Here is a 19370-nt window from a genome sequence, read left to right as displayed (position 1 = left end):
TTGTGGAAAAGGCAAAACTATGGAGACAGTAAAAAGATCAGTGAAAATATTCTGTATGATACCATAATGATGAATACATGTCATTAACATAAAAAGCTATATCCAATATAATTTAAATTTTCTTTGACTGTGCAAAAGATACTTTCAAGCCCAATCATCAGCTTTCATTGTATTTTAGAAATTCAGAAGGGCCAGATAATGATGAGTTGTAGTTGATAAAATGACAGTAAGATAATTTACTGAATTTAAGTATTTTTTTCATTTTCGATAATACGCTTGAACTAATTCTTTTGAAAATCCAGCCAGAATAAAAATACATACATCATAAATGAGATCTCCCACTGGCACTTCCTGCTTCCCTGCCCCCTCTTCTTTTTTTATAACAGATTTATTGAGGTATAACTTACATATGGTAATATTCACCCTTTATATATGCTCAGTTCTATGAATTTTGACAAAAGAATATCACCACTTACAGTCAAAATACATAACATTTCATTACTCCAAGAAGATCCCTCATGCTCATCTACAATGAGTCATTTCCCCTCACCCTTCCTCCTGGCATGCACTGATCTGTTTGACCCCACAGTTTTGCCTTTTCAGAATTACATATAAATGTAATCATTTGTGTCTGGCTTCTTTTCACTTAGCATAATGCCTTTGAGAATTGTCCAAGTTGTTGCCTGTATCAATAGTTCATTCCTATTTATTGCAGAGTTGTATCCCATTGTCTTAATGTATATCCATGTATATTCACCAGTTGAAGTACAATTTGAGTTATTGCCACGTTTTGGCAGTTATGAAAAATTTGAAAAAACATCTAGGTACAGTTTTTTGTATGAATATAATTTTTCATTTATCTTGGGTAAATACCCAGGAGAATGATTTTAGGGCCATATGGTAATTGTATGTTTAACTTTTTTTAATTTATTTTTGGCTGCATTGGGTCTTAGTTGTGGCACGTGGGATCTTCGTTGAGGCAGGCGGGTTCTTCATTGTGGCGTGCGGGTTTTCTCTTCTCTAGTTGTGGTGCACAGACTCCAGGGTGCATGGGCTCTGTAGTTGTGGCGCACGGGTTCCAGAGCATGTGGGCTCTGTAGTTTGCGGCACACGGGCTCTAGTTGAGGCGTGTGAGCTCAGTAGTTGTGGCGTGCAGGCTTAGTTGCTCCTCGGCATGTGGAATCTTAGTTCCCTAACTAGGGATAGAACCTGCGTCTCCTGCATTGTAAGGTGGATTCTTTACCACTGGACCACCAGGGAAGTCCCACTGTATGTTTAACTTTTAAGAAGCTGCCAAACTGTTTTCCAAAGCAGGTATACCATTTTTCATTCCCATCAACAGTGTATGAGATTTCCAGTTCCTCTATATCCTCACCAGTACTAGGTATTATCATTAAAAAAAAAAAAGCCTTTTTAGTGGTTGTATAGGGGTATCTCATTGTGGTTTTAATAAGGATTTCTTGAATGATTAATGATATTGAGCATATTTTCATGTGCTCAATTGCCATTCACGTCCTGTGTTTGTGTGTAAAATGTCTGTTCAAACTTTTTGCCCGTATTTTAAATTGGATTGTTTGCTGTCTTATTGAGTTGTGAGATTCAACTCACACTTGTACTCTGGATACCAGTCTTTTATCAATGTGTGTATTGTAAATACTTTTCCCAATCTGTGGTTTTCCCTTTCATTTTCATAACAGTATTTTTCAAAGAACAGAAGTTTTACACTTTGATGAAGTCTAATGTATCAATTTTTTAATGGATCACACTTTTGGTAATTATCTATGAAATCTTTGCCTAACTAAAGGTCAAGAAGATTTTCTCCTATACTTTCTTCTAGAAGTTTTAAGTTTTACATTTGAGTCTATGATCCATTTGTATTAATTTTTATGTATGGTGTGACTACTGGTATTTATAAAGCTCTCATACATATGATCACATCTGATAATCTTTAGATTAAAAAAAAAACTTCGGGGAAGGCACATGGAGAATTTTAATCCCCATTTTACAGATGAGAAGTCGGAGGATTAGAGAAGTGCTGTGTGATTTGCTCAAGGTCCCATAGCTGATAAGAGGTGAAATTGAAAGGTATAAGGTAAAATTGTGATGAGAATTAGGGTCTCCTGCAGTCTCAGGCCAGTACTGTTGGAGCCAGCTAGCTAAGACTCAAGATGGCACCCACAGCAAAGCAAAGATTGCCAGTGGAGATCTGAGCAGCCTATTAGGCACTGAGGAAAGAGACTCAGACAGTGGACTTGTCTAACCTCAGACTGCACTCCTTTGGCCCATTTGAGGCTCCACAATTGAAGAGAGCCAGAAGCTGGCCTGGCATCCTGTTCAGGTGACACTCAATGAATACTTTTTGTTGATGATGATGAAGACTAGGAACGTGTTAAGAGGAGAGCTCTCAAAGTAATACAGATTTAGAAATTAAAGCTAAGAAGAAATATTAATGAAACTAAGAATTGTTTAGCCTAGAAAACAGAGGCCCATGATGAAACTTGATACAGCCTTCAAACAAAAAAAGCTTGGGCTTTCTTTCTGAGGGCTGAGCAAGGGGAAATGGGCTGGAAGAATCCAAGTAAAAGGGCAAATTTCTTCCTCCCTGTTAAGGATTGTTACAGACACTTAAGAGCCTTTATAAACAGAATAAACTCTTCTTACTTGAGTTTGGAGTCAGGGATTTGCCAAACATGGGCTCTGATGAAGGATTTCAGCACGAGAGTTACATGACCCTCTTGCACAGTGTCCTTATAAATCTTTGGGTGTCTCCTGAACCTGCCCTGTGTCCCTGTACAATTCCAGGAGCCCTTTGTCTGTGGCCCTCCCTACTCCTTAGCCTTAGCATCTTCACAGGACTGTTCCAATGACCAAGACAAGTCTTACCTAAGCTCCTGAAGGCTTAATTAATTCTCATGTTCCTTGGCACTGAAGCCAAGTAGCCCAATGCCTAAGGCTATAAATCTGGCTTAGCATCCCTGGAAGCAAGCTTGAATTGTTGGCTAGTCCAAATCTGACCACAGTGCTTGAATCCCCTGTTTTATATCTACCTCTGCTTGCACACCTCCAATGATGGGAAGCTTCATTCATCCCAGTAAGAGATATAATACAATGAATACTGGACTAGAAATAAGGAGAGTTAGGTTTGATTGAGTCCCAGCTCTGCCACTTAACTTGCTGTGTGATCTTTGGCAAGTCCCTTCACATTTCTGGAGCTGTTTCTTTATCAGTAAAATGGTTGTAGAGGAATCTCTTTGTTTTAGTTTGTGTTTGTTTAACTGCTATAACAAATAGCCCTAGAAAATTCAGTAGCTTAAAGGACAAGATGTTTCTTTACTTCTTATGTAACATTCAGGACAGGGGTTCCAGATTGGAGAGAGAGGGGGAACTTCACTCCATTCAGAGACCCAGACAGAACTGATGGCAGTTCTGCCAGTCTTAATACATGGCTTCCAAGGTCACTCTGCCGTTATAGCTCCCAAGTAAGCAGAAACATCATGGTAGTCTTTTTATGGTCCAGGCCTGGAAGTGGTATTTGTCTTTTTTACCCACATGCTATTGGTCAGAATTCAGTCACATGGTCAAGCCAAAGAGCTGAACAGGCTAAGAAATGTAGTGTAGCTGTGTGGTAGCTAGCTAGAAGTCTCCATCACAGACTTGATCTCTAAAGGCTCCCTGCCTCAGCTTTGAAGTTCTGGGTATGCTTATGAACTAGACTCCTGGTTCTCACGTTGCTTTGTTACAGGCACTTTGAAAATTGCCTAACCTCACTGACCATCAGGGACTAGCAGGCTGGCAGTGCCCCCAGTGAAAGGCCAGAGAAGATCTGAGATACCAGCCGCACCACCAGGTAACACATTAAACTAAGGTGTCTTTGTGCTTCTTTTCTCTGCAGCATGGGTAGGAGCCCTCTCAATGGGCATGATCTTCTTCTGTTCTCCCATTGTGAGTATATTCACTGATCGATTGGGCTGCCGAATCACAGCAACTGCAGGGGCTGCCGTCGCTTTCATTGGCCTCCATACCAGCTCCTTCACCAGGTAAGGCTAAGAGTTGCCGACCATTTGCCCAAGGCTGAGGGTTGACTTCTTTCTGGGCCTCAACTAGACACTCTTCTCATTGTAGAATCCCCTGTGGCCCTTTCCATGTAGGGTCCTCAAGACCCTGCTCCCAGGAATTATTGTCCAATGGGACTCATCTTGGTAGGGTCCCCAGCACACATTGGTAGGGAATATACCCAAAGAGGACCCAAGAGTTCCAAAGTGGTGGGAGGAGCCAAAGCTTGGGCGTTCATACTGCTGGGCCCAAGTCAAGTTTTGGCCACTGAATGGCAATGGAAAAATTCATGAGTACCATTCCCCTCTTTGGGCCTCAATTTTTATACTGTAACATGAGGAGATTAGATCAGGTCTTTTCAGGTGTCTTCCAGCTCTGCCATTCTATTTCCCTTCAATATGCCACACATCTCATGACCTCAACTGCCCTCCTGGAAATGAACTTCTGGAGTAAGCCCATGTGAACACCTACCATTACAGGATTCCTAAGGTAATCTTATGCTGAAAAAGAGGTCAGCTGAGCCCAAGGCTGTTTAGCATTTCTGGTCCTTTTCCATTTCTGGATAGCAATGCATGGATGATTTGGAACAGATAAAGATTCATGTCTTGGGTGTAAGAAGGGATGTTTAGCAGCCTCCCTCACTGAGATACAGACCCAGCACCCAGCTACCCAACTAAGCCTAAGCTAGGTAAACTCAAACTCTGGTCCCATAGGTCCCACTGGCAGAAACTGGTAGTGTCGGGCAAGGAGCAGGCTACAAGTTCATTTTCTGCTTTCTTTCTGCCAGCTCTCCAGAAGCATGTCTGTAGGGGAGGAGAGAAGTAAAAACCCTCCACCACAGCCTGAGGAATATGGGATTCCTAAAGAACTCCAATGACTTTCTGCCAAAGACACTTTGGGAGTTATGGTACCTCCTACTTCCAATCTGCCTGGGCTGGTGTAGGAGAATGCCAGCCTGGAGACATGGCTAGCTTATCAGAGACTTGCTTTCTGAGCTTGGCTCCCCAGAGAAGGACCATGGTTATGCTCTCCAGGCCTAAGGTTCCACTCACAGCAGAGAATGATAGTTGTGTTCTGCTACAACTTGGCCTTGTGAGGTTGAGCCAGCTTTCTTTATGACTTGAGCATTTCCGGCTGCCCAGCCCACCCTCCAGCAGAGCTTGGATCTGGCCTGCAATGGTTTCTTGGCTTGGTCCCAACCAACTGGGACAGAGGCAGGGAAAACCATATCCTGTCTGTAATCTGCTCAGTCCTCCCAGGGCAGCAGCTCCAAACCCTTTCAGGACCCCTCTGGTGGTCGGCCTCATTTGCCCTCAGCAAGCTCGTGTCTGGCTCCTTGTGGGAAGGAGCTAGGCCTCAGAAGCGGCTCCAGTCTCAGAGCTACACAGCAGAGGCCTGTTTTTTAAGGCCAAGTAGAGCAAAGTGTAAACAAATTAGCAACATACGGATCCCATTTTCCTTCCAATCCACATGAGCTCAGTTACAGGAGGGGAAGGAGCTCAGATGTGCTTTCTCCTGGCATTCTTCTTTAGGCACATTGGAGTAGGCGTTCTGTTCTCCAGCCCCTAAGCTCCTCCCCCACCCCCTTTGCCCTTTCTGCAAGAACATCTTCAAAGCCAAGAAACTTTCTGGATGGCTTCACATCCAGTGGAGAAATGGTTCTGCTTGTGGCTAGAACTCCAAGTCATCTTTCCTGTTGCTTGAATCAGGGCTCTGAGTTCCTTTGGATGGTGTGAGGTGGGGCAAAGTTCAGGCAGGGGTGGGGAGGCCTTGATAAGCCTGCTCAGGGGCCTCCTGCCTTTGGGCCCAGCTAGAAATAGATCCACCACACAGCTCCCTGAACTGAATCCCATGCTTTTCTCCCACTGGCCCCCTCCCTGAAGGTCTCCCTCAGACCTTCATAACTCCTCTCCCTTAGACAAGGCCCCCAGCCCAGGTCAATCCCAAATAGTACTTAGATTCTAATGGGAGGAATCCCCAAGGAATCTAACAGAAGAGGAGCACTTGGCTTAGCTATGTGTCCTAAGTAGAGGCAACCCTTTTGAAACCAAAGCCCTTGCTCATATCCAATGAATGCAAGCAGATAGAAAGAAATGATGATGATAGCTGTCTTGGAATCATGAGTACTAGCACCACTTCATCTCTGCAGCATAGGCCCAGTCCTTTAGTATGAGGACTGGATCTATCTATAGAGAGGAACTTCCCGACCGTGGAAAGTATTAGGTTATTACGTGGTCAGATAAGAAGTATTGCAAAGTATGTGGAGGCATCAAAAAGAAAACAAACTTTTTCACTAGTTTGTGCCAGTATCATCTGAGGGCAAATGGCCAGCCAAGCTGACCTTCCCATGGCCTTTTCCCTTCTGATACTTTGCCTTCTGTTATAGAAGTTTATAGTCAAAGCAGGGCCTAAGGGTTTTAAGCCAGAGCCTCTCTTACTTGGCCAGGCCCACAACTTCTTTGAGTTTCCAGTTCCCATCAAGCAGCCAAGCTACTCTGGGAAGCTAGTCCATATCATGTCCAGCAACAGAAGCCAGGCTTTGGAAGTTATAGAAACTCCTTACCTTAGGATCCCCATGGAAATTATCTAGGGCCTGGAGTAAAGGGTCTTTGGACATCCAGACTGTGGGCATGGTTGGGGAGGGGGTGTCTCTCAGAATACCATCAACCATTCTGTGAAATATTAAGGGCCCTGAGCATGAAGAAAGACACTGAAGAGTCCTATGGAGGGTCTCAACCTTCTAGAATCTTGGCTCCTTGCAGAACTTTCTTGTTACTTGGGATAAAGCTTTGGTTACCAGCCCAACCATGGTGTCTAGGTGAGCAGTAGGTGTAACTGTTCTCTCTAAGGCACTGACTTACTTACTCTTTGTAGCTCCTCAACCAGACTTTGCATAGGCTAGTTTTGGCTTTCTTTTGAACAGTGCTCTCTGATGGGGTACTATGATTCAAACTAGAGTCACACAGATTTAGATTCAAGTCCAAGCTTTGTTGATCCCCAGTTATGCTACCTTGGGTAAATTACTTTACTTCTCTGAGCCTCTGTCTCCCCATCTACAAAATGGGGATCAGAAGGTCCTATTCCTTGTCTATTCTGAGGGTCAGTAGTAACTGGGGCCGTGGGTTAAGGGTGGGGGTATGCAGATCTCAGGAGGGTGGGGGGGAAGGGCAGGTGGATTGCTGGTCAGGCTTCTGAGGATAGCTCTTGGTGTCTCTCCCACAGCTCACTAAGCCTGCGTTACTTCACCTACGGGATTCTCTTTGGTTGTGGCTGTTCCTTCGCCTTTCAGCCATCTCTCGTCATCCTGGGCCATTACTTCCAACGCCGTCTGGGTCTGGCCAATGGTGTGGTGTCTGCTGGGAGTAGCATCTTCTCCATATCCTTCCCCCTCCTCATCAAAACGCTGGGGGCTAAGATCAAGCTCGCCCAAACCTTCCAGGTGCTGAGTACCTTTATGTTTATTCTTACGCTGCTTTCACTCACCTACCGACCCCTCCTGCCCAGCTCGCAGGACACCCCAAGCAAGAGAGGTGTCCACACCCTGTGCCAACGCTTTCTGGCTCAGCTCAGGAAGTACTTCAACATGCGAGTGTTCCGCCAACGTACCTACCGCATCTGGGCCTTCGGGATCGCTGCTGCTGCCCTTGGCTACTTCGTTCCCTATGTACACTTGGTGAGGAATACCAGGGTGGGTCCACCCTACCTGACCCCAAGAAGTTGCCCTTAATCTGCCTGAAGTCCAGAGGGTAGGAGCAGAAGACATTGAAAGGGCAGACCTGGAACCTTTGGAGAAAGACAAAACAGTGGTTGGAGAGACCCAGAGTAGGAAAGAGCACAGGCTGAGGGAAGACCTCAGTGGGAAATGGGGGAAGTTCCTCAGGGGGAGGCCCATGCGTATGGTTTCCCCCACTGATAAATCTAGATGGATTTTCAGGAGAAGATAAGCATCGCCGGGATACAGGAGGCTGCCCCAGATGACCCAATGATAGGGTTTTCTTTTCTTTCTTTTTTTTTTTTTTATATTTATTTGGCAGTGCTGGGTCTTCATTGCAGTGCCTGGTCTCTTCGTTGCAGCATGTGGGCTTCTCTAGTTGCAGCACATGGGCTCAGTAGTCGCAGCATGTTGGCTCAGTGGTTGCAGTGCTTGGGCTCTCTAGTTGCAGCATGCAGGCTCTAGAGCATGTGGGCTCAGTAGTTGCAGCATGCCAGCTTAGTTGTGCTATGTAGGATCTTAGTTCCCCGGCCAGGGATCACCAGGCCCCCTGCATTGGGAGCATGAAGCCTTAACCACTGACCACCAGGGAAGTACCTCAATGATAGAGTTTTCTAAGAGTGTGTCTTATGGAATGCTAGTTTTTGGGGTCAAGTAATTTTGTTTAAGAAATAACATATACTAGATTTCTCTAGCTTCATAATGTGTAGCAATCTTTTAAAGGTACCAAAATCCTGCTGTAAAGAAATCAATTAAGCTTTGTTTAACCACCATACACCCAACTTACATAGCCAAAGATTTGTTGGTTGTAGTCCAGCTGTTATCTTCCACAGACCTTTTGTTTCTTAAAGCACACTTTTGGAATATTACCTGGAAGTTAGTGGATCCTTCTCCCTTGGTGACCTGCTGTTACCCCAGGCTGTCAGTTCTGGGTCAGGGAATGAGGAGATAATAGGGGAACCCTTGGACTTTTTTCAGTTGTTAAGGCTGTATTCTGTCTTGCCAGGGCTTGGAAGGGGATTAGAGACACCCACTGCCCTCAGCTGTTGCTCTGAAACCCAGAATCCAGAGAGCCAGGGGATATGCAGCCTTTTAAGCTATTAGAAACAGCCAGAGAGCTTGTTCTGGAGCTAAGGCTATAAGGGAGGGAGCTGCAGGAGAAGGAACTTTTGCCATGGTCCAGGGAAGTAAGCAGTAGAGGGTTCTGGGTATACCAACAATTAACCAGCCAACTCTTCTTCTTCCTCTTATCCTGGGGGGCTGGTGCTATGCTTTTCAGATGAAGTATGTGGAAGAGGAATTCTTGGAAATCAAGCAGACCTGGGTGCTCTTGGTGTGTATTGGAGCTACCTCAGGCCTTGGGCGCCTTGTGTCAGGCCGTGTTAGTGACTCCATTCCTGGACTTAAGAAGATCTACTTGCAGGTGAGTGTGACCACCCTGTCTACTGTGGGAAAAACAGCCTGCCACAGATGCTAGGTTATCTCCAACCTTTGGGATACAATGGTAGGATGTATAATTGCTGTGGCCTGGGCCCCAGCTCTGATACCAGCTTGCTGTGTGACATGGGAAAGTCAATCAAATTCTCTAAGCCTCTGTTTCCCTTGCTTTCAAGTGAAGATCATCATCCTTGTTCTGCCTCTTTCATCAAAATGGAGTGAGGATGTAGTGAAAGCTGTCAGTATAAATGGAACCTCTAAGAACACTTTCAAAGAAAATGTTTATTAATAAAGGCTCTCCCATCTGAAAGGGAAACTGAAGCCAGGAGTTAGTTAGATGCTGCCCCCACTGAAGACTGAACTCATTGCTACCTTATACTCTCTTGGAGGGTCTTGAGCATCTGTAGTACTCTGTGGCCCAGTGTCTCTCTCCTCTAGGCCCAGACCCATCACTTCTTATACCTCCAGAGCTACTTGGCACCAAACACTGGCTCTCAAATGCCATCCTCTTGATGGACACAAAAAAATTGCCAGAAAAGGCCAGACCTCACTTGCCCTCTCTATACCTCACTTTCCTCTTTTGTGCAATGAGAATAATCCTTGCCTTTCCTATCTCACCTTGCAGGTGAGGATCAAAAGGAATACAGGTGTGAACAGGCTTTGAGAAGTAAAAAGTGTTATAGCCATGCAAAGTTTTAATTCTTCTCACAGTGACACAGGTAGCCTCATATTGTGGGCAGTAGCCATGTGGATGCTCGAGAGGCCACTTTTTGTGTGACCTGGGCTCTGGTCTGGCTTGAATACAGACTACTGCTCAAGCTGTCTTTGTCTACTGGGCAACAATATTGTCTTTCTCACCTGGCTCACGCTTTTTGCTACAGCAGCTGGGTTTACCAGAAGGTGCCCAAGTGTGGAACCCTGTGAAGGGATAACAGCAGTCCCAGAAAACATGTGGGTCACAGTCCATCAGGAAGGTGGCTGAGTTCTGACTATCCTGGAGAAGTCCTAAAAGAACTTCCAAGGGGCCCTGACTATACACACAGCAGGGATTTCTCTGTCTTCTGATAGCCCCAAGTGTTTTCCTAAATACCCTCATATGTCTTGGATGAGGATATGATTAAGGTTTCCTGTTGTGTTTAACTTTGTGTTAGATTTGCAAGAGCTAGTGAATCTGCTTTGTCAGAGCTCAGGGTGCCATTATGGTCCATCCAGTCCAACCTCTCATTACACTGATGGAGAAACTGAGGGAAAGACTCAGACAGTCATGGCAGAGCTGAACTCCTATGTAGCACTCTTCTCATATTCCACTTTATACTAAGTGATGGATGGCAGAACCAAGTCCCAGACATAAGTGACTAGACCAAGGTCAAACCAAAAGGCTGTGATTGAGATAAACCAATTATAAAATTTTAAATTCCTGTGCCAATATCAGCAAGACCTTACCTGGGTGGCTTTTTGCATAGGACTGTGTGTGGCTTTCCCAGCCTCTTCCACATGGCACCCCTGTGGGTCTTCCCTGTCAATATCAGCAACTCCAAGATGCCAAAGAGTGCTGGAGATGAGGGTAAGCTAGTATTGGGCCAGGGCTTTATCTTGAGGAAAGGCAGCAGACCTTGCCTAACCATATAGCTCATTTCTCACTGTAGTCCCTAGGAGAGAGGTAGGGCCCAAGCAGTTTTTGCTTTGTATTGTGCAGAGGGAGTTCCAAGAGAGGAAGAGGCATTAGCTAGTCAGAAGAAGAACTAGGCTTGTGGCCCAGTGCTTCTGTTGACCATTTCCCCTACCCACCCAACAATCTCTCCCCTTTTCCACTCTTACTTGACCCAGTTTTACCACTTAGAATAATATAAAATAATCTTGGAACTTTTTAGCTGAAACATATCTTCATCAACTTGTAGTCCAAATTCTCCATTTAACAAACTGAGGAACTGAGGCCCAGAGAGGGAAAGTGATTTGTTCAAACTCATTGTGCTGGTAAGTGTCTCAGGCTGAGAGCACAAAACAATGAATGAACCTCTCTCTTGAGCTACTCAAGATACTCCGTCACGAGAATTTGCCTCCCTTTCTCCCTGGGTCAGATGCAGGAGTACTGGTCTGGGAGAGAAAAGGAGTGCACACAGCTCCAGGTTCTGAAGAGCCATCCACTAGACTTTGTGGTTCCTACTACTGACAAAGACAGGCACATGTGTCTGGTGTCAAGCCCCTGGACAGTCTGTTGGTAAGGAAATGGTGACAACCTGCAGGACAACCTCACTTTGGGCCAATTCTTGAGGCCTGATTCTCAGTTCCAAGAGGGATTTTTAATTTCTGAACCTTGGCAAGGCCTCGTGGAGGATGTTAAGAGGCAGCTAGATACAGTAGGTAGTAATTACAGCCAATTGAAATCAGTTAATGGGGTCCTTTGTATTATATAATGGTATTAACTCCTTAATTGCCATACCATTATGACTTGGTTGATAGGTGGGTCTGGTTTTATCTTACATGAATAAATGAATCTCCTAGAGGAGAAACTGGGATATCTGGGTTCTTATTCCTAGATTCTGCATAGCTATCCCAAAACATCTTGGGCAAAGTTCAAAAGTCCCTCAACAAAGAGATTTCCTTAGATGGCATGACCAGGACATTTCTTATCCTCTCCAAAATCCAACCAATTAGCCTAACAAACCCATTGGCAGCAACGACACAGAAAATCTTTAGTGCTTGAAACAGCCTTGACCCTCCTACCTGCCTTCCATGTGGTGATGTGGTGACGTACCCTTACCATGTGGTGACTTACACTTCCTGGGTAAGTCCGCCCGCCTGTGTGAACTATTAGAAAATCCTGGATCCTGTCAAGGCCTTGGTTAACAGATCAGGCCTTAGCCCTGACCCTGGGACAACCTGGCTCTGCTGGCTACAGTGGGTGGAGCCCAGGTCTTCAGTCTGGCTCACGGACACAGGTTGCAGATGACCTTCATCAAAAGGCCAGCTGTGTGTCCAGTGTCCCTTATCTCTATTGAGAGGGAAAAACCAGCCTCTGGAAAGGCAGCTTCTTTACTTCAGAGTCATTTTGCTCAGCCCAAAGAAAGCCCAGTGGCTCGTCAGTGCCCCCTGGGCTGGCTTCAGGCTCCCTAGACCTCTTTCTAGTGTCTTGGTTCTCCTTAGAGCCCCCTTTGTTGCCTTCGCAGAGTGCCCAGACAAGCCCAGAAGCCCCCAGAGCCATAACATCTGAGTGTCTGAGATGGGTGGTGTGTCCCATGTCCTAAAGCCTAAGGAACCTGGGTGAACCTCCCAAAGGCCTCCTTCATACCAAGGTGTTTTCTAAAAGCAGTCTCCCACAAAAATAGGGACTGGCTCCTTCCTCATTTCAGGAAGCTGTGCCTTCCATTCATGCCCCCATCTAATCATTATTCAATTATTCAAGTCACCCTCACTTCCTCTCCTTCCTCTTCCCATATCTAACATGGATCTGAAAATACCAGCATGGTCTGATCCCAGACCCTGTTGCCTGGGGCAGACAAACACAGAATCAGAAAGCAGCAACAGCAATTCCCTTTATCTCAGAATCCAGTTAAAAGACAACTTCTTGAGGACAGGAGCAATGCCTCCTCTTTTAAAAGTCTTGACGGAATCAAAGTTAAATAGGGGCTCTCTTAAAATCTTTAAATCCTAAGTCCTTCTAAGCAGAACTTAGGAGGGGCCTAAGTTACTAGTCCACTGGGCTCTCTGTTGATATCCCCTTGCCCCATTTTACAGACGGTAGAAACGAGGCCCTGAGAAAGGAGATGTGATTTACTATGTGGTCTTGGCAGGCAAGCACAACATGACCTCAGGCTGTTGCTCCTTTAGGTCATCTCCTTCCTGCTCCTGGGCCTGATGTCCATGATGATTCCCCTCTGCCGGGGCTTCGGGGGCCTCATCGTTGTCTGCCTCTTCCTGGGCCTGTGTGATGGCTTCTTCATCACCATCATGGCCCCCATCGCATTTGAGCTGGTGGGCCCAATGCAGGCCTCACAGGCCATTGGCTACCTCCTGGGCATGATGGCCCTGCCGATGATTGCCGGACCCCCCATTGCAGGTGAGGTTAATATTGCAGGGAGGGCATGAGTGGAGGAGTCCTGTCTTCCTTGGGACCTAGATCTCCTAAGTACCTCTGCTTAAAGTCCCTTTTCTCCTTCTTTTCTATTTAAGCAGCCTCGTCAGAGTGCATGAAACCCCTTACCACTATTGGTGAAAGAGACTAAGGACAGTATATGTGCATGGATTCATTTGCGGGGATGGGCTTTTCATGGCTGTATATCTGTTGCTGTGGGGTTTTATTGTAGACAGCATGGCTGATTCTGGGACGTTAGAGAGAGAAATGGGTTTGGCCTTCCTGACCATTCTATTGATCCAGAATCTTCTCTCTCTCTCTCTTTACAGGCAGGTAATTATTTGGAAGGTAGTTGAGCAGGAAGAGAAGAGAAAGTGGGCCCTGGTTTTATTAAGACTTAGAGATACCCCCTCCTCCTCTACCAGCTTCTGAACTGAGCCTGTAGAAAAGATTTGATTAAGAACACAACCCAGGACTGGACCAATGAGGCTCACTTCCAGCAGGCAACAGGCAAAGTGTTGGCTTGCCATCTTTCAGCACTCCCAATTTCTCTCTCCACTTCCAAGAAGGACATTGTTGGTACCCCAGAGAACTTAGGAAACAAGGAAAACTAATAAGAAGAGAACATCATTTCCTTTCTTTAGGATTTATTGCAAATATTGATTCATGGGCTAGAGTCTCCTAGGCTGGCCAACTGGGCTAGCTCAACAAGTATTCCTTGAATACTAATTCTGTACAAGGTGTTGTGAGGGCACTGGTCATGCTGTGTTACAGTGACAAAACCTTCTACTCAGGCCCTTGTTCAATAGCCACACTGTCCACTGGGGGAGGGGAGCCTCTACCCAACTCCTGATCCCAAAGGTGGATCCCAGAATCCATATCTCTTTCCATTTTGCTTACCTCCTAAGCAGCCTCAGGGCCTACTTGCCTTTCTTCGGTAGTGTTCCTGGGCTCATCCTCCCTATGAGGTGTCCCACATTAGCTTCTGGAGGTGAGCAGGGAAGGCCCTGTATCCCATGCCAAACACATTCACCATATTGGCAACCTAGGGAAACCCAGAGGGGCCAACCATATCTGTAACTGGAAGGAAGGATACACATACAGCCTCCTCTTAGGGCAAATGGGCACTTCAAAGAAAGGGAAAATAGGAACTTGGCTGAATTGTTCCACAAGAACACTCTAGCCCAAGCTGGGGGTGGAAGGGTATATCACTGTGAACCAAAACAAGTCTTGGTCATCTTCTGTGGAGTTCTTTTAGAGTAGCTTGTCTCCTAACTCCATACCTTGGAGTGACTAGAAGTTAGCTGTAGCTTCATGAAAGTCAGAAATGGAGAAATTGAGAAGCTTCATTTGCTTCTTTCATAACCTCAAGAGCCTGCAACCCCAGTGCCTCAGGGAGGAGCAGCCTGTCTTTGTAATAGAGGTTTTGTTTCTTCCATCTAGGAGTGTTTAAACTGAGGGGGCTCTCAGGTAAAGGCAGTACAGGCCAAGAGTCTCTGGATAGGCATTGTGATGGCCCCTAGAAGAGGCAGAGAGCACCTTTGTACAGGAGGACAAAGCTGGGCTTGACTTGTCTCTGTTGACTTTTCAGGCCTCCTCCGCAACTGTTTTGGGGACTATCATGTGGCCTTCTACTTTGCCGGTGTGCCCCCCATCGTCGGGGCTGTAATCCTCTTGTTCGTCCCTCTGATGCATCAAAGGATGTTCAAGAAAGAACAAAGGGATTCCAGCAAGGATAAGATGTTGACCCCTGACCCAGACCCCAATGGAGAGCTGCTGCCAGGCTCCCCCACCCCTGAGGAACCAATCTAATGCCTCTTATTTGCCATCGTGTGCTCCTCCCCAAACCTTTCCCTTCACCCTGCCCTGCTCAGCATTTACATTTTTGCCACCAGCACACTTGTTCCCAAACCTGCACATGCAGCATTTCAGCCACCTGACCATCCCCCTGGAGCCAAAGCTCCAGGTGTTCCAAACTCATTAACCAAATTCTCCCTGTGAATGCCTTTAAACTTGCCAGGGTCCTCTCCTCCCAGGATCTAGGAAAGCTTGGGATCACCCCCTCGCCTTTGGACCCTCTCCATATATTTTCTAACTCTTGGGGGAAGAGGAAGATGGGAACTCCTGGCCCAGCTTGTTAGTCACCCACTAAAAGCAACTGCCAAAGGTGCTACTGTGTCCCCAGGAGCCTGGTGGGAAGATCCAAGCCTGTGTGCTGAGGAGTTCCTTGCCATCTGTCCTTAGGAACCATCGGGGGGTGCGAGGGAAAGGGCATAGAGGTAAAATGAGACGAGGAGCCTTGTTTAGCCTCAGAGTCTCTGAGGGCTATGGCTTCCCAAGAGGTGTGGGTTACATCATTTTACAAGTGTACAGAGAGTCTCCCCATCATATGGTTGGCTAACAGTCTGCTTTCTTCTTTCCTTCCTCCTTTTTTTCCTCTACTGCCTCTTCTCCCTTCTCATCCCCCTCTATTTCTTTTTATGACTGTCATAGACTCGTGGGTGCTTGAAGAAAGGAGGGACCCAGAGCTTGGGCCAATAAGCCTCACCTTGGCCCAGCCCGCCCTTAACACTAGCATCAATTCCACTCATCTCAGGCTGAGCCACATCTCATTTTTTGGCTCAAGCTGCTATAGTCCTATAGTGGAATAATAGAATATCACATAGGAAAGGGACCTTAAAAACCATAAAATTCCACTCACTGATTTTTTACAGATTTTCCAGGACAATGCATTAACCTGCGGGCTGTCCCAGCTCCCCATCCTTATATCTACCTGTCAAAATGTGAAGAAATTCCTTTCATCTCAGCAGGCAGAGGAAGACTGATGACAGGGTGAATGGCATGGTGGGGGGAGGAGCAATAGTTATGGACCTGGGGAAGGACCAACTCCATCTCTCATTATTCATGACAGGTCAACATTTCCACCTGGGCCAGGCCAGAAAAGGAACTGTTTGAGGGAAAATCCCATTCCCAACCTGGATCCCCCAAAGGTAGAGGCAGCAGCTGCACATAGGGTTGGAAAACTTCTAGGAAGAGAAAACCATCCTAGCCTTTACTACTCAATGTGTCCCCCATGCTGGGCATCCTGGACCACTCTACTTAGTGGGCATTAAAGGTGCCAGGAAAGGTAGACTCTGGACCATCTTCATCCCTCTGAAGTAGGTACCAGATGTTTCCCTATGCCTAAGCTCTGGGAAGCACTCTTGCTGAAGAGCATTTCCAGCCACGCCATGTCTGGCCATCACAACTCACCTTATTAGGAGCTCAGCCTCTCTCCTCACTCAGCCTCTTTGTATTTCTCCCTATTCTGGGTCTTTTTCTGCTGTGTTCCTATTACCCTAACCTTTCATCATCTTCTTACCAGGCATCCCTGGCTGTCACCTAGAGCTAACAGTGACTTGCCACCCCGAGCCAGGGCCATCCCAGGGCCAGGAGGATGAGATTGCCCCTGTGGAGCTCCAGAGAAGACAGTGGTCCCCACTCATGAGTTTTTCCGTTACAAACAGGCAGCTGGGGCATGGTTGGCCTCTGATGGCTTCATTCAAGGCCAAAGTCTGGAGCCCCCTCCCTTGGTCCCAGTCCAGCTCTTATCAATTCCCCAAAGGAAAACCCATTGGTTCTTGACTCTGTGAATAGGAAGGGGCCTGCCTAATTATAACCCTGTTATCCCAAACAGCAGTGGAACAGGAGGAGCTGGGCCCCAGGAGCTCTTTAAGTCCCAGAAGAGGCCATTGAAAATGTTGGAGCAACAAAGCCCCTGCTTCCATTGCTCCCTGCCCACTCCCACCAAGTCACCTGAGGGCAGTTCTGCAGGGCCTCCTTTGTTGCTCATGGTATGGATAGCTCTTAGGAATCAGGGTGCTACCCACTTCTCTCCAGATGAAGGAAAGACATTCACAGGTCCCAAATCTGCCCTATCAGGTGTCACATAACGTGGCAGGGTGTCAGTTTACTTCTTCCACACATGTACGCGTGCATGTGCGTGCTTGTGCACTTTTGGAGAGAATGTTGGTTGGCGAAAGCAGCACAGTATTAATACTTAGGGTAAGATGCAGCCTCTTATGCACCACAGTTAAATCAAGGAGAACGAACAAAATTTGGGAGCTTGAGATCTGGGACATTTAAATCCTCAGAAGGTTTGGAACAAAATAAACAGATCTAAAAATCCAGCTTTGGTGTGTTATGTTGCCTACACGGGTGAAATAGACTTAAAAATCCAGCTTTGGTGTGTATGTTGCCTACATGGGTGAAATAGTCTTAACCTTGTTAACAGCAGGAAGTTTAGTTTCAGAACTGAAATCTCATGTCAAATCAAATTTATGCCAGGGTCTGTACTCCTTTTCTTCTCGCTTGTAATTGATGGGGTAACTTGAATGGGCTAGTATAGCTGGGTTATACAGTCAGGCAGCAGCCTGGAATTGAGGGTGATACAGCAGAGAGACCTATAACAATGACAAAGCTGGGAGTAACCTTAGAGTCTCCCTTGTCCATACTCTGCATTGAATTTAAGTGAGGACACTGAGGCCTGTATATAAGGCACTGCAGCAGGCTCACACAGTTTGTCAGTGACAGAGCAGGCTGAAACCTTGAACTCAGGTCGACTTCCAGTCCAGTCCAAACTCCTCATTTTGCAGATGAAGAAACCAACACAAGCAGGGGAACATGACTTGCACACTTCATTCAACAACCATATAGTGAACCCATTTCCAAAAGGGTGTTGGCAGAACCAGCTCCAAGCAAAAAGAAATCTGAGCCATGTCTGACTTTTAGCATAGCCCATCTTTTCACAATTACTCTCACTCCCAACCAACACATACTTCCGGGGTTCTCTCTTCCCAAGCGCTCCAGACCTTCATGTGGCCTTGGCCATGGACAGCTGGTCCCACCTACTGCCTTTCCACCCTCAGCAGCCCAAAAGGTACAAATAAAGTTCATCTCCCTATGGCCATACACTGAAGAGGAGAGGGGTGGAGGAGACTGGTTTCCTTTGCAAGAGGGTGGTTTTCCACCCAGCTCTTGGCTATTGTTGTTTCTCCCCTGACTCAGTGCAGACATCCTGAAGCTGCCAGCCTCCTCATCTCTCTCCACTGAGACTAATTACTCTGTCCTGCTGCCTGGCTCCAGGCTCTCCCACCGAAGGTCTGCTGCCCCCTCAGTCACTCCCCCAGTAGCCCCAAGGCCCTAGTCTGTGTTTGATCACTCAGGATCATTAGATTTCAAAGCTGTGGAATCCCATAATTTTTATGAGCATATGCTCTCCCCCAGGGCCTTTTCATGTCTGAAGAGGCAGCCAGCAGTTCCCTGCCACTTCACAGCAGCAGAGCAGGACAGCTGACAGGAATTACAGGTGCCCCCAGTAAATCCCTGGTATCTGACAGCTGGTGCTTAGATAGGGTGGGTGCTGGTTTGAACCAGAGCCTTTGAAGCAAGTTCTGAATTCTAATAAGCTGAAATGTAGAGGAGACTCCAGAGGCACAAGGAAAGGGATTAGATATGCAACTCCTGCAGGGGTTGAGGAGGCTTTACTTTAGAAGGCCTTTCAAATCCTGCCTTTCAGCTCTCTCTAGTGGTCACCAGAAACAAAGTTCCATGTCTGGTTTTCAAGTCATTTCAGCAATATTTTCTAGGGACCTGCTTTGTGTCAGGCACTTTGCTAGAACCCAGGGATTTCAGAAATGAAAGGAACAGAGGTGGAGAAAACAAAGAGAAGAAACACAAGAAGGAATCTGAACTATCTTCTTTCCAAGATACCTTTTCTTCTGGACCCCAGCGGCCCGGAGCTTACGGACCTTAGAGCCTTTGGGGCAGGACAGGGGCCACCACGCCCCTTCCGGGATGGAGGCCTCAGCATTTCCCCCCTTCCCCATCGCCCTGCGACTGGCCTCCCCCGGCCACAGCCTCCCGGAAGAACTACGCGCTCTTTAGCGTTGGTTTCCTGCTGAGCTGGAGCGAGATAAAATTAGCCCATTGCTCACGACTAACAAGTGTCAACCCGTGTCCAGTGAGGGGGAGGGAAGGTAACCCATGGGCCCTCCTGCTGGGCCAGTCAACATGGGGACTAACAGCACCGGTACAGCGCCCCCGGCCCAGGGCCTC

General features: G+C 46.7%; 1 protein-coding gene across 2 annotated transcripts in view; it reads left to right on the top strand.

Annotated features, from left to right (window-relative positions):
* SLC16A2 (solute carrier family 16 member 2) overlaps positions 1-17713 on the top strand; it is a 126693-nt gene extending 108980 nt beyond the window's left edge. Inside the window, exons 2-6 of one of the 2 annotated variants that reach the window (XM_081223309.1) lie at positions 3893-4037; positions 7276-7726; positions 9045-9188; positions 13031-13259; positions 14866-17713. In XM_081223309.1, coding sequence (XP_081079435.1) covers positions 3893-4037; positions 7276-7726; positions 9045-9188; positions 13031-13259; positions 14866-15086 — 1190 coding nt within the window. In that variant the 3' untranslated portion in view covers positions 15087-17713. The remainder of the gene's footprint in view (positions 1-3892; positions 4038-7275; positions 7727-9044; positions 9189-13030; positions 13260-14865) is intronic. The other variant, XM_081223310.1, reaches the window with a different exon arrangement.
* The last annotated feature ends 1657 nt before the right edge of the window (positions 17714-19370 follow it).

This window comes from Mesoplodon bidens (assembly GCF_964165515.1).
Source record: "Mesoplodon bidens genome assembly, chromosome: X".
NCBI classification, from domain to species: Eukaryota; Metazoa; Chordata; class Mammalia; order Artiodactyla; family Ziphiidae; genus Mesoplodon; species Mesoplodon bidens.
Note: the sequence above shows the minus strand (reverse complement) of the source record. Positions and strands in the feature narration are given on the sequence as shown.